Source organism: Drosophila santomea, chromosome 2L (genome assembly GCF_016746245.2).
Source record: "Drosophila santomea strain STO CAGO 1482 chromosome 2L, Prin_Dsan_1.1, whole genome shotgun sequence".
NCBI lineage: Eukaryota > Metazoa > Arthropoda > Insecta > Diptera > Drosophilidae > Drosophila > Drosophila santomea.
In genome coordinates this window covers 24,869,674-24,895,079 of record NC_053016.2, presented here as the reverse complement: position 1 = coordinate 24,895,079, position 25,406 = coordinate 24,869,674, and the positions used below count along the sequence as shown (strand labels likewise).

General features: G+C 37.4%; 2 protein-coding genes across 8 annotated transcripts in view; one reads left to right on the top strand and one right to left on the bottom strand.

Annotated features, from left to right (window-relative positions):
- Positions 1-25,406, bottom strand: part of LOC120443880 (mitogen-activated protein kinase ERK-A) — a 70,584-nt gene that overhangs the window by 12,023 nt on the left and 33,155 nt on the right. For 4 of the 7 annotated variants that reach the window (XM_039623265.2, XM_039623267.2, XM_039623269.1 and 1 more), the window contains exon 5: positions 96-230. In XM_039623265.2, coding sequence (XP_039479199.1) covers positions 96-230 — 135 coding nt within the window. Of the gene's footprint in view, positions 1-95; positions 231-4,777; positions 4,843-11,012; positions 11,089-25,406 lie in introns of those variants that run through there. The other 3 variants (XM_039623268.1, XM_039623270.1, XM_039623271.1) reach the window with 3 other exon arrangements.
- Positions 11,118-12,690, top strand: LOC120443881. Its single transcript, XM_039623272.2, has 2 exons — positions 11,118-12,496; positions 12,558-12,690. Exons 1-2 carry the CDS (start codon positions 12,017-12,019, stop codon positions 12,567-12,569), a joined length of 492 nt encoding a protein of 163 aa, XP_039479206.1. The 5' UTR covers positions 11,118-12,016; the 3' UTR covers positions 12,570-12,690.

Sequence of the window (25,406 nt, the reverse complement as noted above, 5' to 3'; positions counted from 1 at the left end):
TTTTATTCAAAATGTATTAATCACACCATTTACCAGCTGCTTAGCGCTCTACATTAATATATTTTATAGTATAATATTAATAGTTATTTACATACTTTTAGGTCGCACGTCTTGTTTAACAGTAAATTACTTGGCTTTAAGTCCCGATGCAAGACGTTTGCTGAATGGATATATTTAAGTCCACGCAATATCTGATATAAAAAGTAACAGATGTGATCATTACTAAGCCTCTGAAATGAAAGCAAATATGGTTATCATTAATACGAGGTAAAATAAATATATATATATATATATATATATAGCAAAAAAGAAGAAAAAAAGCTTTAGTCTGGTGCGGAGTAAATATTTATTTGTAGAATTTAATTTGTTTGGCATATCGATGGAAATTGGAAAGGAAACTAATAGAATTAAAGTAATCAAAACAATTTTTAATATTTATTTACGCCAATGGAAACATAGAACATTGTCTGGCTACTTACAAATATACATTACGCTTATATCCTATATAAAAAATAAATTACAAGGTATTTTTTAAACTTAAGTCTATAAGCTTCCCAACTAAAGCAAATGCTTGCAGGAAGAGATTTAAATAATCGCAAGACCCCAAAGATGGGTTCATTTCGCGCATAAATGGTCTCGGCAGTGGCTTTATTAAATGGGATCAAGGTGCAAAGACTTCTTGCTGGAATATTTATATTCATAAACACCAAAAAAAATAATAACTATTAATGTTTCCGTTTAATATATCATTAACAAACATCAGCCCAGTTATTGAACGGCGATCCTCCAATAAGCAAGGACGGGAATCAGGGAACTGCAAGGACTGGAGTGCAAATTTAATAAATTTTGTCTGAAGCCGTTCAAGTCTATTGACATGAACAGTTGGGCTCAAATAATGGAAGCATATTCCACCCTAAAACGGACGAAGGCAGAGTACACAGATAGACACTAGTACGGATCTCTGAACTGAATGGTATTTCGCCTAACAAACCCAAACATTGCATTAGTCTTTGGAAGAATATAATTCGAATTCCCATAAAAAAGAACTTCCAAGTCCAAAATCTCATTTAACAAGGACAAAGGTTCATTAATTATGGAGCAAGAATAAGCACTTCTTGACAAGCATTTGCTAGTTCGTACCAACATTGTATTTGTTTATATCTAAAGGATGCTTACTTTACTTTACTTTAAGTGCACCATTTGCAAATTCTATCCAAATCACACTGAAGCAAGAAGCTAATAGTGTTAATTGTCATATAGCTTCTGAGCTGATCGTCGTATAGCAGGTAATTAGAGAATTGTAAGAATTGTTAGAGAATGAAAAGCAAAGGCACAGATAACTACCTTGATGAAATCCAGAAGTAGCAACCCCACCAATCTCGACATAATAAGTCCTATTTGCTATATGATGTTATCCAATTTAAAACGGAACAATGAATACCAAGCTTGGAAAGTTTGGCCCGCAAAGCAAAATGACCAACTTTGTCAACGGCTTTTGTGGTGTGTACACCGAATCAACCTGAGAATGGGCTTTTACGTCAATTGCAACATCAAAAAATGTTTTTGTCGTAATACTTAACACACGTAATACTAAATTAATAGACTTTTGTTGTAAATGTCCATATATCTATGTGTATAATTGTATACATGAGAATGGTTTTAACATGATCATATATGGACATATGCAAAAGCCTCATTGATATGCTAATGATAGAAAGAGATGACTAATGTGTGCAACAGGATTATCGGGACTATTCCAGAATTGTGAATTGTCTTTTCGGTCTTCGTTCGCTTTTACGCCGCTATGGTCCTTCAGTTGATTTTAGATGACTAGTGTGTGCACATTGAAAAGAATAAATATTAAAACTTTAAAATTCCTTTGTTTAATAGAGGCTGGATAAATATATGGTGTTTCTTGGTTGTATTCTTGGTCTAAACAATAGGTTAAGGGCCCAGACACAAAATAATTAAATAATAGTGATTTTAAATAATAACTGTTGCAAAAGAAACTGAGTGCAAGAAGAACAACCAAAATTTGACGCCAAATTTGTGCTTGTGTAAGTGCACACGAAATACAGAAACTGCTAAAGCATATAGTGCAAAAAGGAAAAAGAAAAAAAAGAACAAGAAAAAAATTTGGACGCAGAATTTGAGGTTGTGTAAGTGCACACGGATTACAGAAACTACGTGCTAAAGCATAAAGTGCAAGAACAAAAAAAATTAGACGCCGAAATTTATCAGACAAGGAATACGGAAAAAGGTAAACGGAATATGAAGGCATTTAACGGTGATAAAAAATATTATATTGAAGTACTTGAGCGATTCGTTTCTTAACATCGCCAATGCCGAGAATAATGCCAAGCAGATTTTGGAAAATCTTGATGCCATTTATGAACGTAAAAGCTTGGCTTTGCAACTTTCTGTCCGGAAGCAGTTGCTGGCCAGAGAACTGCAAGAGTGGCATTTTTTGCAACCCTAATCACACTCAACAAATTTGAGTGCGGGTGCCACTCACACCAGTCATCGCAGGTACTTACAAACACCCGCTCAAAATATTCGAGTGTCTGCAAACACCCTGGTGCCTACGCACCCGAATCAATGCGGCACCCTACGTCGCGGGTGCCGATCACTCGCCACTCATAACGAAGGGTAGAGAAGGCAAACATGCAGAAAAAGGCAAGTGCCTTTTGTTTCGGAAACACCCGGGTGTTTCGTTAAACATATATTATGTTTCGGTAAACACCCGGGTGTCTGGTAGACACTCGAGTGCCTGGGGTTACATAATTACTGAAAAACGGAATATATTTGCCAAAAATCTGTAGATTTATGCATTCTTTTTACAGAAATTTAACCAACATGAAATAGACATTTCTTTTTTATATCTTATATAATTAGCTTTGTTAAAATTTTTAATATTTGCTTCTCATAGTTAACTTTGTAAATGTATACTTTTTCTTTTTAAAATGATAAAAAAAAACAAGCAAAAAAACAATAGACATAGAATTGTGTTAAATAAGTATAAATATTATTTAATAGTATATATAATATATTACGAGGGTCGTTTGATAAGTCCGTGACTTTTTGAATAAAATATATTTTTTTCGTCAAAGAAGCGTTTTATTTCTCAACATAATCTCCTTTTAGCTCTATACATTTAGTCCAGCGTTTTTCCAATTTTTTTATTCCTTCCAAATAATAGGTTTTCTCAAGGCCCTCAAAATAGTCGTTTGTTTCTGTGATGACCTCTTCATTTGACCCGAATCTCTTACCGCCGAGCCATTTCTTCATGTTTGGAAACAAAAAATAGTCACAGGGGGCTAAATCTGGAGAATATGCTGGATGGGGTAGCAGTTCGTAGCCCAATTTATGAAATTTTGCCATGCTGACTACACACGTGTGCACCCGTGCATTGTCCTGATGGAACAGCACTTTTTTTTTCGCCAAATGCGGTCGTTTCTGCTTCAAATCAATATCGAATCTGTCCAAAAGCTCTGAATAATATTCGCCGGTGATCGTTTTACCCTTTTCAAGGTAATCGATGTGAATGATACCTTGTGCATCCCAAAAAACTGTGGCCATGACCTTGTTGGCCGACAGACCCACCTTGGCCTTCTTTGGTGCACGTTCACCCGGAGAAACCCACTGTCTTGATTGTTCTTTGGTCTCTGGTGTGGTGTGGTGGATCCATGTTTCGTCTACGGTAACGAAACGGCGCAAAAATTCGTTTGGATTGCGGTTGAACATCGCCAAACACTCCTTTGAAATGGTCACACGGTTGCGCTTATGGTCGTGTGTGAGCAATCGCGGCACCCATCGCGCGGAAAGCTTTTTCATGTCCAAATATTCATGTAAAATGTGATGTACCCGTTCAGTTGAGATGCCTACAGCCTCAGCTACCTCACGCACTTTCATTCTCCGATCATCCAATATCATTCCATGGATTTTGTCGACGATTTCTGGCATGACGACCTCTTTTGGGCGACCTGAACGTTCGGCATCACTTGTACTGGTACGACCACAACGGAACTCAGTAAACCATTTCTTAACCATTGAAATTGATGGTGCAGAGTCCCCATAATATTTATCAAGTCTTTCCTTGGTTTCGGTGATGGATTTTTTAATGCTTAATTAGCACACGAAATTCACTTTTTTCCATTTTCGTTAAAATTCACGAGATCGTCTGCTTTCAATGCCTATAAAACGCAAACCAAAAAACGCAGCTTTCTCAAAATTTTACAGTCAGCTGTTAATCGATAACTGCTGACAGGAGCAGTGTTGTATTTAGAGCAGGTGCGCGGCAAATACAAAAAGTCACGGACTTATCAAACGACCCTCGTATTTAACAATATACATATATATATATTATTTAATAATATATATAATAAATTGTTTAATAGTACATAAGTTTGTTTTTTGTTAAGACATTAGATACATCAAAACGCAAAAACATGTGCCAGACCTTTTTCTTGGGTGTTTCCATTCACCCTAAATTTTTTGAACCGACTCGCTTCTATCCATACAATTTTTATGCATACAGAAAAGTCCGATCTTTGCTTGAGCGTCACTCACCCTAAACTTCATTGCACAGCTGACATCCTGGTGTTTTGTGCATGTACAAAAAACACCCTGGTGGCAAAACACCCGGGTATTTGTCATTGCTAAAAATAGAGTGTTTCCAAACACCCGGGTGCGGAGACTCCCGGTGTTTAGCGGGTGCACTTAGGGTGCCGGTGGCTTGCTGCAGTTCTCTGTTGCTGGCATTGAAGTTAAAGGGCGACACTTGTCTTGTGAGTCATTTCCATTTTTTTGATGACTTGATAGCAGAGCTTATTGCGTCGGGTGCTAAGATAGAAGAAATGGACAAGTTATCACATTTACTTTTGAATAACTTAGAATATGAACCAATTTCGAACTATGGTGTTGCTCGAACTAACAATTGCCACAATTGCCAAAAATTGTTCCCCCACAATTTAGAACACAGTTGGGAATGCTGTATGGTAAATAAACAGATATATTTGGTCTGACAACAGAACCAGTATCGCCAAACAATTTACATATACAGTGGCGAGCAAAAGTGAGTGCATGTTCATAACTTTCGACTTTCTCCGGGTCTACGCCAGCAGTATTGTTTACCATCTGACTGCGAGACAGCACAAAGATTGGACCACAGATGATTGGAAACGTGTTGTCTGGTCTGATGAGTCCAAGTTCAACCGTTTCCAGTCAGATGGTAAACAATACTGCTGGCGTAGACCCGGAGAACGGATTCAAAGACACCATGTGAAGCAAACGGTTAAACATGGCGGCGGAAATATAATGGTCTGGGGATGCTTCACATGGTGGCAAGTCGGCCCCCTGCATTTAATAGATGGCATTATGCGAAAGGAGGACTATCTGCATATTTTGCAAACCCATCTTCCCAATTTTATGGAGAAATGTGCGTATTCGGAAGAAGATGTTATTTTTCAACAAGACGGCGATCCGAAGCACACAGCGAAAATTGTCAAGGAATGGATTGGTGAACAAAATTTCAAGTTGATGGAGTGGCCAGCACAAAGTCCTGACCTCAATCCGATTGAAAATCTTTGGTCAATCGTGAAACGAAGGCTCGGACAGTACGACTCAGCCCCAACAAACATGACCAATCTTTGGGAGCGTGTACAAGATGAATGGAACCGAATTCCCAAGGAAGTCATTGAAAACTTGGTAGAGAGTATGCCATCTCGAGTAAATCAAGTAATTCATAATAAGGGGCTATGGACAAAATATTAAAAATTAATTTTTTCTTTATTTTCTTATAACGTGCAAAAGTGAGTTTTTGCGACTTTTTTTGGTTTTTATTTTCTAAGTCTTCGCTGAATACATATTGTTACGTTTTTTTTTGTCCTATTTGTTACGAATAGGATAGGTAAACAAAAATAAAAAAAATTATTGGATTACCTGCTTTAGTTTTGTTTTTATAGACGATGAAAGTCGAAAGTTATGAACATGCACTCACTTTTGCTCGCCACTGTATAAGCAGAAACTGAGATTGAAAGATGACAAACCAGTCTTCATAACAAACAAGAGAGAACTTTATTGTCAAGTTCAACGTTTATCTGATAACCGTTACTAAGCTAGTGGAAGTGCGAGGGAGAAATTTGCTTTTTTTTTGGCAAATCGAGAGAAATGTACAAGAGTAACAAAGTTGTGAAAAATATTAAAAACATTTTTCGAAAGTGTGGGCGTGTCAGTTTTGGGCAGTTCGTGGGCGTTAGGGTGGGCGTGGCAAAACGTTTTTCTGCAAATCGATTCCAATTTAAGAAACTAATAAATATATGAAAAAATCAAAACATTTTTCAAAACTGTGGGCGTGGCAGGTTTGGGCGTTTTGTGGGGGTGGTACAAGTACAACAATTTATCGATTATTAGTACCAATAAAATCTCTCCCAGACTCAGATAAAAAGAAATGTCGTCAAAACAATTAAAAACTGTTGTCCGTTGCAAAAAATATATCTTCATTTTCAACAATAAACGGTTCATACCGTTTTAAGCGATTACCATTTGGTTTAAAGCTAGCGCCTAATTCCTTTCCACACCAACCACATAAGAATAAGTAAATTATAATTTCAAATGAATTGTTGATCTTGAGTTTATAAATTTATAAATGCAATTTTTAAGGGGGGAAATAGGGGTTGGAATATTACTATTCCCTTATAAAAATATCATTGGCCCTTATATTTAAGTATTTTAATTATATATCGGTTTTGGCCACACTAATATTATCGCCTTCCGGAAACAAGCTCTCTCTATCTGTCTTGCGTTTTGATCTCTGCTGTGTGCAGCTCGTGGTGAATGATGTTTCAACAAGGAAAAATAAAATATAAAAGAATACAAATCATAAACATAATAAGAGAGAACGCTATAGTCGAGTTCCCCGACTATCTGATACCCGTTACTCAACTAGTGAAAGTGCGAAGGATGTCTTCAACACTGACAGTTTTTGGCGGTTTGTGGGCGTGGCAAAAAGTTTTTTGGCAAATCGATAGAAATTTACAAGACTAATACAAAAATGAAAAAATATCTAAACATTTTTCAAAAGTGTGGGCGCGGCAGCTTCGCGCGGTTTGTGGGCGTTAGAGTGGGCGTGGCAAAAAGTGTTTTTGGCAAATCAATAGAAATTTACAAGACTAATACAAAAATGAAAAAATATCTAAACATTTTACAAAAGTGTGGGCGTGGCAGCTTCGGGCGGTTTGTGGCCGTTAGAGTGGGCGTGGCAAAACGTTTTTTGGCAAATCGATAGAAATTTACAGACCAATACAAAAATGAAAAAATATTAAAACATTTTTCAAAAGTGTGGGCGTGGCAGTTTTGGGCGGTTTGTGGGCGTGGCAACATGAATCGACAAACTTGCGCTGCGTCTATGTCTCTGGAGTCTGTATGCCTAATCTAAACTTTCTAGCTTTTGTAGTTCCTGAGATCTCAGCGTTCATACGGACGGACAGACAGACAGACGGACAGACGGACATGGCCAGATCGACTCGACTATTGATCCTGATCAAGAACATGATTTTCAATAGGTTATGGGCCGAGATTACGGCTGTGTCTTAGATTGTGAAATTCATTTTTGGTTTGCTTTAAGTTGTGAAATTCTACCGCATAAATAGATTTGAGTGTCTTTTTATACAAAAAATAGAAAAGGCAAAACGAAACATAAAGCCTTTTGACGGGGAAAAGTATTCGGTGCGGAAATTTAGAATCAGAGCCCTATTCGCAGAATTAAATGTTTTAAAAGTAATTGATAAAGATATTCTTATTTTAAGACGTTCGATGAGTTGATGAGTGAATTTCAAGCGTCGGGAGCGAAAATCGAAGAGATGGACAAATGTCTCACTTACTTTTGACCTTGCCTTTGTCATACAATGGGGTAATAACTACGATTGAGACTTTAGCTTTCGTAAAGAACAGATTGCTCGATCACGAGATAAAAATTAACAAGAGAGAACGCTATAGTCGAGTTCCCCGACTATCTGATACCCGTTACTCAGCTAGTGATAGTGCGAAGGAGGTCTTCTACACTGACAGTTTTTGGCGGTTTGTGGGCGTTAGAGTGGGCGTGGCAAAAAGTTTTTTGGCAAATCGATAGAAATTTACAAGACTAATACAAAATAGAAAAAATATCAAAACATTTTTCAAAAGTGTGGGCGTGGCAGCTTTGGGCGGTTTGTGGGCGTTAGAGTGGGCGTGGCAAAAAGTTTTTCGGCAAATCCATAGAAATTTACAACACCAATACAAAAATGAAAAAATATTAAAACATTTTTTAAAAGTGTGGGCATGGCAGTTTTTAGCGGTTTGTGGGCGTTAGAGTGGGCGTGGCAGCATGATTCGACAAACTTGCGCTGCGTCTATGTTCCTGGAGTCTGTATGCTTAATCTCAACTTTCTAGCTTTTGTAGTTCCTGAGATCTCGACGTTCATACGGACAGACAGACGGAAGGACGGACAGACGGACATGGCCAAATCGACTCGGCTATTGATCCTGATCAAGAAAATATATACTTTATATGGTCGGAAACGCTTCCTTCCGCCTGTTACATACTTTTCAACGAATCTAGTATACCCTTTTACTCTACGAGTAACGGGTATAAAAACGATAGCAGGGACATAAGTAGGAAAGTGATGAATGCAGTTGCTTATAACAGCAATAATATGTACAAATCATTTAAAAATAGTAATAGCGTAATTCGTAAACCATTTACGGGAAAAGGAAAATATAATATCAAGTGTCATTACTGTGGAAAGAAACGTCATATTAAAAAAGATTGTTATTCGTTAAAAAGAATTATAAATGATAAAAATAAAGAAAATAACAAGAAAGCAAACACAGCAACATGTTAAATCGTTTTGAAAACAATAAGACCAAATTTTTGGATTCTGGTGCTACCATCTAAATAATGACGAGAAACTTTTCTTGGATTGCATCAACCTGGAGGCGCCTATGAAAATTGCAGTTGCCAAACATGTCGAATCTATTTTTGCAACGAAGCGTGGAATTGTTGGACTCAACAATGGAAACCACATCTCGCCTGAAGATGTGCTCTATTGCCAGGATGTTGCAGAAAATGTAATATCTGTGAAGTGACTTAAACAGGCTTGCATGACCGGAATGTTTGGCAATACCGGTGTTAAGATATTCCAAAATGAATCTGTTGCTGCTGAAAACTCAGGTACGTTCGATACCCCGATTCTTAAATTTAAAACCTATATTAAATGTGGAAAATAAAAAGAATGAATATCGGTTAAGGCATGAGAGATTAGGTCACATTAGAAAAGGCAAATCTTCTTGATAAGGTTAATGCAGTTGATGAGATTTGTGAAGCATGTTTAAATGGTAAACAAGTAAGATTAGGTCTATTTGTAATATACCCCTGTTTGTAATACATTCTGATGTAGCACCTGTAGCACCTGTTTCGACTGACGACAAAAACTACTACATTTATTTAGGAAACACATATCTGATGTTTTTACAATTTTTGGATTTAGAAATTTGTATCAAAAAGTGAGGCGCATTTCAACCTTAAAATGGTTAATTTGTATATAGATAATAATAATATAATACCTTTATAGCGACATGCGTCAATATTGTATAGAGAAAGGGATAAGTTATCACTTGACTGTGCCGTATACACCGCAATTGAACGGCATATCAACAAGAATGATCAGGACAATAACTGAAAAAGATCGTAGCATGGTAAATGGTGCTTAATTAAATAAAAGCTTCTGGGGTGAGACTGTTCTGACAGCCACCTATTTAATTAATAGGATTCGAACTAGAACACTTGATAATTTTTCAAAAACCTCGTATGAGGCATGGCACAATCGAAAACCTCTTCTAAAATATTTAAAAATATTTGGCCTAACAGTGATGAAAAGTCATACAAAACTATTTTAGTTGGTTATGAACCAAATAGTTGGGACGTCAATAATACGAAATTCATTGTCGCAAGAGATGTAATTGTAGATGAAATAAATATGTTCAACTCTAGAGTTGCAAAAAGTGAAATTAATATCCCGAATGACAGTAAGAAGCCTTATAAAAAAAGGTTGTGATAAAGTTAATATCCTAAATAAGAGTAAGGAATGTGATAAAGAAAGTATTCAGAATAAGAGTAAGGCTAATGATGCAGCTTGTAAACTATATGAAAGTAAAGAAAACAATGAAATAGGTATCCAAAATGACAGTGTGGAGAATGTTTGATTATAGAACAACCAACTGAAAGTGATGAATGTGTGTCCAGAAGTGATAGGCTAAAGAACAAGCCACAAATATCGTACATGGAAGATGAAATTGATTGTTACAATTACATTTTAAATGCTCATACTATTTTTAACGACATTCCAAGTTCGTTTGAAGAAATACAAAGTGACAAATCTTTATGGGAAGCTGCTATTAAAACTGAATTGGATGCCCATAATTTAAGTAATACTTGGACAGTTACAGAAAGACCGTTAAATATAACGAACTAGGAATTCCAATTAGGTATAAAGCCAGGTTTGTTCCAACGGGGATTTACTCAAAAATACCAAGTAGATTACGAAGAGACTTTTGCTCCTGTAGCTAGAATTTCAAGTTTCCGATCTATGTTATCATTAGCAGTCCAATATAAATTGAAAGTACATCAAATGGATATAAAAACCGCTTTCCTAAATGGCATGTTAAAGTAGCAAATATATATGAGACTTCCTTAGGGTATTCCATTTAAAGGTGACAGTGTATGTAAATTGAATAAGGCAATATATGGACTCAAACAAGCCGCTAAGTGCTGGTTTGAAATGTTGGTTCGTAAGATGACATCAGAGAAAACATTTTTGTGCTTTTATATGTTGATGACGTTGTGATAGCTACAGAAAATATGGTAATGTAGTAGTAGTAGTAGTAATTGTGTATAAGCATAGTAGTATAAGTCCCATTGCAATATTAGAACGTAAGAACCTAATTATAAGAGTCGCGAATGTAAACAGTATACACACACTTGCTGAATAAATGAAGAGTCAGTCGTCGCTGAACTGTCACAGATCGCACACTGAAGCTCAGAAGTGGTCGGACCTACCGAAGTGATAATTTCAAAAGAAAAATAAAAATCGGCATTAATGAATTGTAATCCTGGCAATTACACATTAAAAGAACTAAAAGCTCTGTGCGTACAAAACAAACTTAAAAGTAGTGGCACAAAAATCGAATTGATTAAAAGACTTGAAAATATTAAATTTGAGTGGTGCGCGCTTGAAAAAAATAAAACAGCAATGAAAAAAATCAACTCCACAGAACAAACCGGTAAAATAGACAGGGATGAAAACAACGGCAACGGCGAAGAACAAAGTAGCGAAAACGAGATAGCAAGAAGTAGCGACAACGACGGCGACACGATGACGGCAACGGTTGCACATACATACAAAGGAATGCAAGAAACAGAAGGTTCGAGAAAAGTAACGGGATCTTGCGAAATAAATGTTAACAACGAAAATGAGATCGAGCAATGTTCTGAGAGGCAGATGGTGAGCGCCAGCAACAATGAGTCCAACAAATGTTTAGCGATCCCGATGGCCAGCAACAATGATCCCGAGATGCAAATGGCTGGCAACAAGGAGCCACAACAATGTTTTGGAAACCAAATGATGCGGAACAATGTAACTATCCAAGACAGCGATATTCAAAGAATGGAAAATGAGTTGAAAATATTGAAGCTGCAAAATGAGATCGACCAGTTAAAAAATAAACAACAACGAAGTAACGACACAGACTCAAGCATTTCTTTCGAAATTTTAAAGGAGATCGTTAAGGTATACGATGGCGGAAACAATTTCAATGTTTGGATATCTCAACTTTTGAATGTCCAGAAAAATTTCAAGGTCGGCGACGAGATGATGCGTGCGCTGATTCACTACAAAGTTAAGGGCGATGCTGAAATATGGCTGTATTCAAGCACGAGCGCTACTATGGACACAGCGGATAAAATGTTAAGCACCTGGAGAAAATGTTCGTAATGTCCAAAGAATCAAAGTTGAGTATGCGGCAGAAGCTACAGAACTGCGTCTGGATCAAAGGTGAGGAGTTCTCCAAGTACTACAACGAGAAGTGGCAGCTGGCGGATAACTTAGCACTGGCAGAAGATGAATTTTTGGAATATGTCATTGACGGCATACACGATGTCAATCTACGCAATCTGGCTAAGTCGCGTTCGTTCAAGACCGGATTGGAGCTTCTGGAGGCATTCCGAAACGTTGAGTTGGGCTACGTTCCTAAGCCCAAGTTACCGGAAGACCGTAGAGCAGGAGATTTTCAGAAGCCACGAGGTAATGCAGAGTGCTTCAATTGCCACAGTCGGGGCCACCTGGCCAAAGAGTGCCGCAAGCCTAAGAGACAAGATGGGGCTTGTTACGCATGTGACTTGCAAGGACATGTTGCTAAGGAGTGCAACCAATACAAGAAGTCGAAGGGCGGGGACAACGATTATGTAAGTTATATTGAATTAACATTTTGTACAAAGAATAATATGCTGAACCCTATGTTTATAGAATGTCTCATAGATTCTGGCAGCCCGATAAGTATTATTAAAAAACGTTTTATACCAAGTCAAATTAAAATGGAAAAGTCTACTTCTTTAAGTTACGTTGGATTAAATTTAAGTAAATTACAAATACATGGAAGCGTAAAATGTTCAGTTAAATTTTCAAATAAAGATACTCCTATGTTATTATATGTCGTGGATGATGAATCTATGGGATATGCTATGTTATTGGGAAGGGATTTTTTAGCAAGAGTAAAGGCCAAAATTGTAATTGATAATGAACACGAAAAAATATCTGAAATAAAAAAAGATTCGATAGTTGAAGAAAATCAAAATACAAATAAAGAATCTAAAAGTCATTATGAGACAAACGCAGACGAACAAAATAATTTTGAAAAACAACTATTATTAATTGATTACAATGATAATGAAAATGTATATGAGATAGGTTCACAATTAAATTTTAAACAAAGACGCGAATTTATAAATGTTATTGAAGAATATTATATTAAACCAAAAAGACCGAGTGAACCGAATATAAAATGTGAAATGAAGCTAAGGTTAGAGGAAGACAAGCCGTTTAGTTTTTCGCCAAGACGCCTGGCATATGTAGAGAAAGAAAAATTACAAGGAATCCTTGATGATTATTTAAAAGATGGTATTATACGACAAAGTGAGTCTGAGTATTGCTCGCCAATTGTACTAGTAAAAAAGAAATTGGGTGGCATTCGGATGTGCATAGATTATAGGAAACTAAATAAGATCACGGCGAAAGTTAGATACCCGATGCCATTAATTGATGATTTATTAGATACCCTAGCAAACAAAGTTGTGTTCTCGAAGTTAGACCTGAAAAATGGATACTTCCATGTTTATATGGACGAAGAATCGATAAAGTATACATCATTTACCACGCCACTAGGACAGTATGAGTTCACAAGAATGCCTTTTGGGCTGACAAATGCTCCGTCTGTTTTTCAAAGGTTCATCAACAAAGTATTTGACGACATGATTAGGGATAAGAAAGTGATAGTTTATCTCGATGACATAATGATAGCGACAAAGAATATAGAAGATCACCAAGCTATATTAAAAGAAGTATTTGAGCGATTGGTTAAAAACAAATTAGAGCTACGAATCGATAAATGTATGTTTTTTCAAAGTGAGGTGAAATATTTAGGATATATAATATCAGAAAAGGGTATTAAAGCAGATGACGACGGTGTGAAAGCAATTGAAAATTTTCCCGTGCCACAAAAAGTTCATGATGTCCAAAGTTTTTTGGGGATGTGCTCGTATTTTAGAAGATTTATACAGAATTTTTCAACAATAGCAAAGCCACTCCATGATTTGACAAAGAAAGACAAAAAGTTCGAGTTTGGCCTAGCGCAATTAGAAGCATTTGATGAATTAAAAAGCAAGCTGTTAAAAACGCCTATTTTAGCATTGTACAGTCCTGAGGATGAAACAGAATTGCACTGCGATGCAAGTTCGATAGGTTTCGGATCAATTCTCTTGCAAAGGAAAGCAGATGGTAAATTACATCCAGTTTTTTACTTCTCAAAAAGGACAACGGATACAGAATCAAGGTAACATAGTTTTGAACTGGAAACACTGGCAGTAATATATGCATTAAAAAGGTTTAGAGTGTACCTACAAGGAATTGAATTCAAAATAGTGACAGACTGTAATTCCCTCACAATGACGTTGAATAAAAAAGACTTGAACCCAAGAATAGCAAGATGGGCCTTGGAATTACAGAATTATCTGTATAAACTAGAGCATAGATCAGGAACTAGAATGAAACACGTTGATGCTCTTAGTAGATGTAATACGATTTTGGTAATAGAGGAAAATACGTTCGAGGACAATTTAGTTATATGCCAAAACAGAGACGAGAAGTTGAGAAAGATTAAAGAAATGCTAAGTAAAGAAGAAAGCGAATTATATGAAATGCGAAATGGTGTGATTTACAAAAAAGTAAAAGATAAGTTACTGTTCTATGTCCCGGAAGCTATGGAAGAACACGTATTGTATAAATACCACAATGAGTTAGGCCATGTAGGGAAAGACAAAGTTACGGAAATGGTCGGTAAAAGTTATTGGTTTCCAAATGTTAGAAGTAAAGCGGATGAACATGTTAAGAACTGTCTAAAATGTATAGCTTTTCAAGGAAAAAATGGTAAGCAAGAAGGAACTGTTAATATTGTACCAAAGGGAAACACACCATTCGAAGTCATACATATAGATCACTATGGTCCGGTAAATCAAAAGAATTCTACGAAAAAACATGTATTAGTAATTGTTGATGGATGCACAAAGTTTGTGAGATTGTATCCAGCGAAATCAACAAACTCAAAGGAAGCAATGGAAGCTTTAGGTGATTATTTTAGAGCGTATAGCAGACCAACGACCGTTGTTTCAGACAGAGGGACATGTTTTACATCAGATATGTTCGAAGAATTTTTGGAATCAAGAAACATTAAGCACGTCAAAATTGCAACAGGCTCACCACAAGCAAATGGACAAGTTGAGCGAATAAATAGAGACCTAGGACCCATGATTAGTAAGCTCGTAGATGTAGAAAAGAACGCACAGTGGCACAAAGTTTTGGAAGATGTAGAGTATGCAATGAATAATACAAAGCACAGAAGCATAAATGAGCACCCAAGTATAATGCTGTTTGGAGTGAATCAAAAAGGAAAAATGCTAGATTGTTTAAATGAAAATGTATTGGAGTCAATGCTAAAAAGAAAAGAAATTAATTTAGAGAAAATTAGACAAAATGCAGAAGTTTCGCAGGAAAAAGTACAGAACTATAACAAGAAATATGCTGACGCTAAACGACTAGAAGCAAATAAATACAAATTAGGAGACTACGTTGTGGTCAAGAATTTTGATTCAACAGTTGGAGCGCCTAGGAAATTAATAACCAAATATAAAGGCCCCTATGAAATCGCCAAAGTACTAGACAATGATAGGTATTGTATCAAAGATGTGGAAGGTTTTCAGTTGACACAAAAACCATACGATGGAATATGGGCGGCTCATAATATTAAACCATGGCTTCAAGAAAAGAATTCGGTATCAAATAATAAAAATATAGAAAAGAAAAATGATAAAGAAAAACAAATGTCTAAGGTAAATGTAAATAAGAAAACCAAACCAAATGTAACAAACACTGAAATAAGTAACGAAAATGTAATGATTACAAGAAGTAGAGCGGCGAGGATCAGGAGATCCTAATTATCAGGATGGCCGAGCTGTAGTAGTAGTAGTAGTAATTGTGTATAAGCATAGTAGTATAAGTCCCATTGCAATATTAGAATGTAAGAACCTAATTATAAGAGTCGCGAATGTAAACAGTATACACACACTTGCTGAATAAATGAAGAGTCAGTCGTCGCTGAACTGTCACAGATCGCACACTAAAGTAACAATGAATAATTTCAAAAAGTATTTAATGGAAAAGTTTAGAATGACTGACCTAAAAGAAATACGGCATTTTATTGGTATTAAGATAGAAATGCATGAAGATAAAATTTATTTGAGTCAGGCTGCGTATGTTAAAAGGATCTTAAACAAATTTAACATGGATAAATGCAATGACGTCGGATCTCCTTTACCAAACAAACGGAATTATGAGTTACTTAATTCAGACGAAAACTGCAATGCTCCGTGTCGTAATCTTATAGGGTTTTAAATGAACATGATCTTGAGTACACGTCCAGACTTAACGACAGCCGTAAATATATTAAGTCGATACAGCAGCAAAAACAGCTCTGAGCTATGGCAGAGTCTTAAAGGGTTTTAAGATATTTAAAAGGACCAAGTGAAATGAAACTAGTTTTTAGAAAAAATGCATCATTTGAAAATACATTAATTGGATATGTAGATTCTGATTAGGGAGGTAACGAGTTTGATAGGAAGAGTAAAACAGGGAATTTGTTAAAAATGTTTGATTGTAATCTAATATGTTGGAACACCAAGAGGCAGAACTCCTTTTGCAGCTTCATCAACTGAAGCTGAGTATAAGGCGTTATTTGAGGCTGTAAGAGAAGCCTTGCGGTAAAGTAAAACCTCTTCTTAAAAGTATAAGCATCGATCTTAAAATCCCAATCAAAATTTACGAAGATAACAAGGATGGATTAGTATAGCCATGAATCCCTCGTCATAAACGTAGTAATCATATATGTTAGATATAAAATATCATTTTGCGAGAGAGCAAATTGAGTCTAATGTTATCTGTCTTGGGTATATTTTCACAGAGAATCAACTTGCCGATATGTTCACGAAGCCGTTGCCTGCAGTAAAATTCATGGAACTTCGAAATCAATTGGGACTTGTGATAATTGAACCAGACTTGCTGATGCTGAATTAGTTTATTGAGTTATTTGTTTGCTATACTTTGAAACGATTTTTTGTCAACATTAAATTAAACGGTGATCTGATTGGGTTTTTCTGGGTGTTTCCCGTATCCTTTGCAGCGAATGCTGGATCATTTAACTACTTCCAGAATGCACACAAACCACATAACAATAAGTAAATTATAATTACAAATGAATTGTTGATCTTGAGTTTATAAATTTATAAATGCAATTCTTGAAGGGGGAAATAGGGGATGGAATATCGCTATTCCCTTACAAAAATATCAGTGGTCTTTGTATTTAAGTATTTTAATTATATATCGGTTTTGGCCACACTAATAATATCGCCTTCTGGAAACAAGCTCTCTCTATCTTTCTTGCGTTTTGATCTCTGGTGAATGGTGGTAAATAGTGTTGCAAATAAGGAAATATAAAATATAAAAGAATACAAATAACATAAAAATACACATAGATACTAGTCTTATTGAGGATATTGAACTAAACGTGATTTTCAATACTTTCAAAGAATGATGACTAACGCATTTTCTGGTCTCGAGCCTACACAAGCATTCGTCTGTATGGATGAACTGATGGTCCGAAAAGCTTATGATTAAGAACTTATCAGAGGTTTTCGACAAATGCAGGAAATTCAATCTAAAACAAGAGAGAACGCTATAGTCGAGTTCCCCGACTATCGGATACCCGTTACCCAGCTAGTGGAAGTGCGAAGGAGAGTCTTCTACACTGACAGTTTTTGGCGGTTTGTGGGCGTTAGAGTGGGCGTGGCAAAAAGTTTTTTGGCAACTCGATATCAAAACATTTTTCAAAAGTGTGGGCGTGTCAGCTTTGGGCGGTTTATTTGGAAAATCGATAGAATAATACAAGACCAATACAAAAATGAAAAAATATCAAAACTTTTTTCAAAAGTGTGGGCGTGGCAGTTTTAGGCGGTTTGTGGGCGTGGCAACATGAATCAAACTTGCGCTGCGGCAAACAACTTGCGCTGCGTCTATATCCCTGGAGTCTGTATGCCTAATCTCAACTTTCTAGCTTTTGTAGTTCCTGAGATCTCAGCGTTCATAGGAATGGACAGACAGACGGACATGGCCAAATCGGCTCGGCTATTGATCCTGATTAAGAATATATATACCTTTTATGGTCGGAAACGCTTTCTTCTGCCCGTTACATACTTTTCAACGAATCTACGAGTAACGGGTATAATGAAAACAGCAGACCTATGAGGTGATTATGTCACATGGGGCAGGTATGATGTAGGTACTTCTTCTCAACAAAATCAAAAGACATGCCATCCGCCTTAGCCTTGGTACAAGAGGTTGAGTCAAACAACGATTCACGGCTACGTTCGCCAAGAGCCAGGAGGATAGGGACCAGAAACTGAATCCAACGGTGCACATTTGTCAACAAGACCTGTCACCTGCAGCATCGGATCCAAAGTCTAAAGCCGCTAAAGATACGAATTTCAATAAGTTATACAAAGCACAGATCCATTATAATCCGCGTAGCTGTACGCTACAAAACCATATACAAGACTCCAGGGATATTGACAACTCGATCTCAAATATGTTACATTAAATTCCTCATCGGACACGGGCTCGTCCAAAAATTTAATTTGACCACATACGGGGTCCGTCCAGTTAATTCCACATTCACAATCAAATCAATTCACGGCGCGACTAAAATCAGAAAAAATTGCTTCGTGCCTTTATGAAATACGAAAGTCATATTCTTTATTTTACCGGATTTGTCAGCATTCGACGGAATAATAGGCCTTGCCCTCTTAAAACAAGCAGGGGCATCGCAGTGCCTTTCCTTAGTTCAACTCAAATGGGGTACGGAAGCTCTGCAGATCACCAGATCACACCATACCTGCCATGATGTCAATTTCACTAACGTCGATTGCTCAGACGCACTGCCTTTAGCCAAGACTGTTTTTCTAAGTATGCTAAAGGACTGCTTGCAACCTCTAACAAAGCTCTTCACGTTGTGGTCAAGAATTATAAGAGTCGCGAATGTAAACAGTATACACACACTTGCTGAATAAATGAAGAGTCAGTCGTCGCTGAACTGTCACAGATCGCACACTAAAGTAACAATGAATAATTTCAAAAAGTATTTAATGGAAAAGTTTAGAATGACTGACCTAAAAGAAATACGGCATTTTATTGGTATTAAGATAGAAATGCATGAAGATAAAATTTATTTGAGCCAGGCTGCGTATGTTAAAAGGATCTTAAACAAATTTAACATGGATAAATGCAATGACGTCGGATCTCCTTTACCAAACAAACGGAATTATGAGTTACTTAATTCAGACGAAAACTGCAATGCTCCGTGTCGTAATCTTATAGGGTTTTAAATGAACATGATCTTGAGTACACGTCCAGACTTAACGACAGCCGTAAATATATTAAGTCGATACAGCAGCAAAAACAGGTCTGAGCTATGGCAGAGTCTTAAAGGGTTTTAAGATATTTAAAAGGACCAAGTGAAATGAAACTAGTTTTTAGAAAAAATGCATCATTTGAAAATACATTAATTGGATATGTAGATTCTGATTAGGGAGGTAACGAGTTTGATAGGAAGAGTAAAACAGGGAATTTGTTAAAAATGTTTGATTGTAATCTAATATGTTGGAACACCAAGAGGCAGAACTCCTTTTGCAGCTTCATCAACTGAAGCTGAGTATAAGGCGTTATTTGAGGTTGTAAGAGAAGCCTTGCGGTAAAGTAAAACCTCTTCTTAAAAGTATAAGCATCGATCTTAAAATCCCAATCAAAATTTACGAAGATAACAAGGATGGATTAGTATAGCCATGAATCCCTCGTCATAAACGTAGTAATCATATATGTTAGATATAAAATATCATTTTGCGAGAGAGCAAATTGAGTCTAATGTTATCTGTCTTGGGTATATTTTCACAGAGAATCAACTTGCCGATATGTTCACGAAGCCGTTGCCTGCAGTAAAATTCATGGAACTTCGAAATCAATTGGGACTTGTGATAATTGAACCAGACTTGCTGATGCTGAATTAGTTTATTGAGTTATTTGTTTGCTATACTTTGAAACGATTTTTTGTCAACATTAAATTAAACGGTGATCTGATTGGGTTTTTCTGGGTGTTTCCCGTATCCTTTGCAGCGAATGCTGGATCATTTAACTACTTCCAGAATGCACACAAACCACATAACAATAAGTAAATTATAATTACAAATGAATTGTTGATCTTGAGTTTATAAATTTATAAATGCAATTCTTGAAGGGGGAAATAGGGGATGGAATATCGCTATTCCCTTACAAAAATATCAGTGGTCTTTGTATTTAAGTATTTTAATTATATATCGGTTTTGGCCACACTAATAATATCGCCTTCTGGAAACAAGCTCTCTCTATCTTTCTTGCGTTTTGATCTCTGGTGAATGGTGGTAAATAGTGTTGCAAATAAGGAAATATAAAATATAAAAGAATACAAATAACATAAAAATACACATAGATACTAGTCTTATTGAGGATATTGAACTAAACGTGATTTTCAATACTTTCAAAGAATGATGACTAACGCATTTTCTGGTCTCGAGCCTACACAAGCATTCGTCTGTATGGATGAACTGATGGTCCGAAAAGCTTATGATTAAGAACTTATCAGAGGTTTTCGACAAATGCAGGAAATTCAATCTAAAACAAGAGAGAACGCTATAGTCGAGTTCCCCGACTATCGGATACCCGTTACCCAGCTAGTGGAAGTGCGAAGGAGAGTCTTCTACACTGACAGTTTTTGGCGGTTTGTGGGCGTTAGAGTGGGCGTGGCAAAAAGTTTTTTGGCAACTCGATATCAAAACATTTTTCAAAAGTGTGGGCGTGTCAGCTTTGGGCGGTTTATTTGGAAAATCGATAGAATAATACAAGACCAATACAAAAATGAAAAAATATCAAAACTTTTTTCAAAAGTGTGGGCGTGGCAGTTTTAGGCGGTTTGTGGGCGTGGCAACATGAATCAAACTTGCGCTGCGGCAAACAACTTGCGCTGCGTCTATATCCCTGGAGTCTGTATGCCTAATCTCAACTTTCTAGCTTTTGTAGTTCCTGAGATCTCAGCGTTCATACGAATGGACAGACAGACGGACATGGCCAAATCGGCTCGGCTATTGATCCTGATTAAGAATATATATACCTTTTATGGTCGGAAACGCTTTCTTCTGCCCGTTACATACTTTTCAACGAATCTGGTATACCCTTTTACTCTACGAGTAACGGGTATAATGAAAACAGCAGACCTATGAGGTGATTATGTCACATGGGGCAGGTATGATGTAGGTACTTCTTCTCAACAAAATCAAAAGACATGCCATCCGCCTTAGCCTTGGTACAAGAGGTTGAGTCAAACAACGATTCACGGCTACGTTCGCCAAGAGCCAGGAGGATAGGGACCAGAAACTGAATCCAAAGGTGCACATTTGTCAACAAGACCTGTCACCTGCAGCATCGGATCCAAAGTCTAAAGCCGCTAAAGATACGAATTTCAATAAGTTATACAAAGCACAGATCCATTATAATCCGCGTAGCTGTACGCTACAAAACCATATACAAGACTCCAGGGATATTGACAACTCGATCTCAAATATGTTACATTAAATTCCTCATCGGACACGGGCTCGTCCAAAAATTTAATTTGACCACATACGGGGTCCGTCCAGTTAATTCCACATTCACAATCAAATCAATTCACGGCGCGACTAAAATCAGAAAAAATTGCTTCGTGCCTTTATGAAATACGAAAGTCATATTCTTTATTTTACCGGATTTGTCAGCATTCGACGGAATAATAGGCCTTGCCCTCTTAAAACAAGCAGGGGCATCGCAGTGCCTTTCCTTAGTTCAACTCAAATGGGGTACGGAAGCTCTGCAGATCACCAGATCACACCATACCTGCCATGATGTCAATTTCACTAACGTCGATTGCTCAGACGCACTGCCTTTAGCCAAGACTGTTTTTCTAAGTATGCTAAAGGACTGCTTGCAACCTCTAACAAAGCTCTTCATTACAACACGTCGGTGGTAGTTACTATCAGGACTCTGGATATTTTAAAATCCGCTAAAAAATGGTAATCAATCTTGCCGTACAATAACGTAGTATGAGTCGACGAAGCGGGTAATCGGAATTTGCGGTTTTTTTTTAAAAGGCTCTAGGGTTAGGTTAGGTTTTACCGGCCGTCGGTAATCCGACGTACTTAGACCATTGGAGGTCCATTGTGATACCGTGTAAGTTAACAACACACTTTACCAAAAGCTTATAAAGTAAAGCTTAGGTCAGCGTCTGCATTATTTCCTGCACGCGCCAACAAAAAGTAAACCAAATCATAACACAAGTAATACTAACAGAGCATTGAAATGCAGTTGCAAAACAGTTCACACGGGCACCTGCAATTCCTAATAAATATCAGCCACAACAGGAAATGGACAAGCAGGTCACACGGGCACATGCAATTCATGAGAAATATTGACAACAAGAGGAAAAAGCCAAATTTATTAAGAAGTCATCAGCAGAACTGCAATTAACCAATTACAGCCGACTGCACAACTGACAAACTGTTGTCAAACTTTGATTCGTCGCTGCCACCGTCGCTGCGCCAGCGCTGCCACCATTGCTGCCACCGCTATACAAAATTATGATTCACAAAAGGCCAGATTAGGGAGCTAGAGTAGAACTTTAATTTAGTCTAATTTTTGCATTCAATCAATAAAGTTGGAAAAAAATAAAATTGTAAATTTATTTTGTATCTTATTCATAAACAAATAAATTAACTGGCGCCCGAACAGTGACCGGTTTATAACATAACAGAGCAAAAAGCCTCTAAGTGTTCGCGAATAAAAGAGCAAAAAGCCTCTACGCTCGCGTCGCGACGAAAAACAAAAGTGTAAGTCGCGAATAACCGTGTTCCCTTAAATAAAAGGGAAGACTCCCACCCACAGTGGTGGCCCTAATAGCAACGTAAAGGCAACTCATCGCCTACAAAGACCAACGCCGTGCAAGGCCCGTCCCCAAGGAACCTTCCGAAGGAAATATCGCACCTGGATCCTCAGTAGATGCAGCAAACCGGACCAAATCCAGACGATCGGGAAGGATGGCAACAATAACCTACTTGTAAGATAGTTTTAAGGAATATTTAAAGAAAACTCACAATCAAAAACTTAAAAGAAAACTATTAACAATACCAAGTTAAGCAAATTTAAAGGAAACAAGAGAGAACGCTATAGTCGAGTTCCCCGACTTTCTGATACCCGTTACTCAGCTAGTGTAAGTGCGAAGGACAGTTTTTGGCGGTTTGTGGGCGTTAGAGTGGGCGTGGCCAAAAGTTTTTCGGCAAATAGATAGAAATTTACAAGACTAATACAAAAATGAAAAAATATCAAAACATTTTTCAAAAGTGTGGGCGTGGCAGCTTTGGGCGGTTTGTGGGCGTTAGAGTGGGCGTGGCAAAAAGTTTTTTTGCAAATCGATAGAAATTTACAAGACCAATACAAAAATGAAAAAATATTAAAACATTTTTCAAAAATGTGGGCGTGGCAGTTTTGGGCGGTTTGTGGGCGTTAGAGTGGGCGTGGCAACCTGAATCGACAAACTTGCGCTGCTTCTATGTCTCTGGAGTCTGTATGCCTAATCTCAACTTTCTAGCTTTTGTAGTTCCTGAGATCTCGACGTTCATACGGACGGACAGACAGACAGACGGACAGACGGACGGACAGACGGACATGGCCAGATCGACTTGGCTATTGATCCTGATCAAGAATTTATACCTTTTATGGTCGGAAACGCTTCCTTCTGCCTGTTACATACATTTCAACGAATCTAGTATACCCTTTTACTCTACGAGTAACGGGTATAATTAGCAATAGTACTTGTCTACCTAAGCTTCTGATAGGAGAGAAAGGGTTATGTGAATACAGCAACGCAGACCATGTCGAAACAATAGAGGAAATAAGCAGCGGTCTTATAATGGTTAACAACTACAATGGCACACTAGAGTGGAACAACAAAATGCATAAACTGGAGGGAACATACGTCATCAACTTCTTCAACGAGACACTCGCCATCAACGGAAAAGAGTTTAACAACGTTTAGACGAAGCCTATACAATCATCAAGGCGCATGATCCAAATAACCCCTGCAGAGAAAGAACGAATCAAAATACTATCTCTCAACGCTCTGGAAAGTTTACATATTAACAACACCAAACGTTTGGCAGAATTGGAAACAGAAAGCAATTACAACAAATACTACGTCACCCGTCACCCTTCTCTTCGCTACCTCCACAATCGTCGCAGGGTTTTTATACTGTTACAAACGAAAACAAGAGAAGATTATTCTACAAGTGGCATCTCCCGAACCCCTGAAAACCACCAATAGAGTTAATCTCAACACCATACCATTCTTCTAATGAACGTCGCTTGAGGACAATCTCAAAATTGAGGGGGAGGAGTTAACAACACACTTTACCAAAAGCTTATAAAGTAATGCTTAGGTCAGCGTCTGCATTATTTCCTGCACGCGCCAACAAAAAGTAAACCAAATCACAAGTAATACTAACAGAGCATTGAACTGCAGTTGCAAAACAGTTCACACGGGCACCTGCAATTCCTAATAAATATCAGCCACAACAGGAAATGGACAAGCAGGTCACACGGGCACATGCAATTCATGAGAAATATTGACAACAAGAGGAAAAAGCCAAATTTATTAAGAAGTCATCAGCAGAACTGCAATTACAGCCGACTGCACAACTGACAAACTGTTATCAAACTTTGATTCGTCGCTGCACCAGCGCTGCCACCATCGCTGCCACCGCTATACAAAATTATGATTCACAAAAGGCCAGATTAGGGAGCTAGAGTAGAACTTTTATTCAGTCTAATTTTTGCATTCAATCAATAAAGTTGGAAAAAAATAAAATTGTAAATTTATTTTTTATCTTATTCATAAACAAATAAATTAACTTGTATGTTTTCTCGCTTATGCAGTTTCCCCAGCCAGAGGCGCTGGGCGAAAGTGTGTGGTATTTTCCCATATTGTCTGTTTGTTACGGTTTAGGTTTTCCCTAAGTTTACAAGTGGCTAAAGGCATACTCATGCCCTCCATCTCTTGTATGAGTGGCGCGGTAGTGCCTTCTCGAGCTAATTCATCTGCGATGCAGTTGCCTCCTATGTCCCTGTGTCCGGGTACCCATATAAGGCTGATTACGAATTGTTGTGTCATCTCGTGTAAAGATGATCGGCAATTCGATACTGTTTTCGAGTGACTAGAGATTGATCCAATCGATTTGATAGCTGCTTGGCTGTCACTGAAAATGTTTACGTGTGAGCTTTCCACTGGGGTTCCACTGTTTGGTATCTCTAAGCCTGATTGCCGCTACTGTAGCCTGTTCCATGCCAGCTAGTTCTGGGCTTGGGAAGTTGAGTATGGAATTTAGGGCT

What these genes read in the sequence shown, in the direction of transcription:
- LOC120443881 (XM_039623272.2), top strand. Translation starts at nt 12,017, where the DNA reads ATGTTCGTAATGTCCAAAGAATCAAAGTTGAGTATGCGGCAGAAGCTA.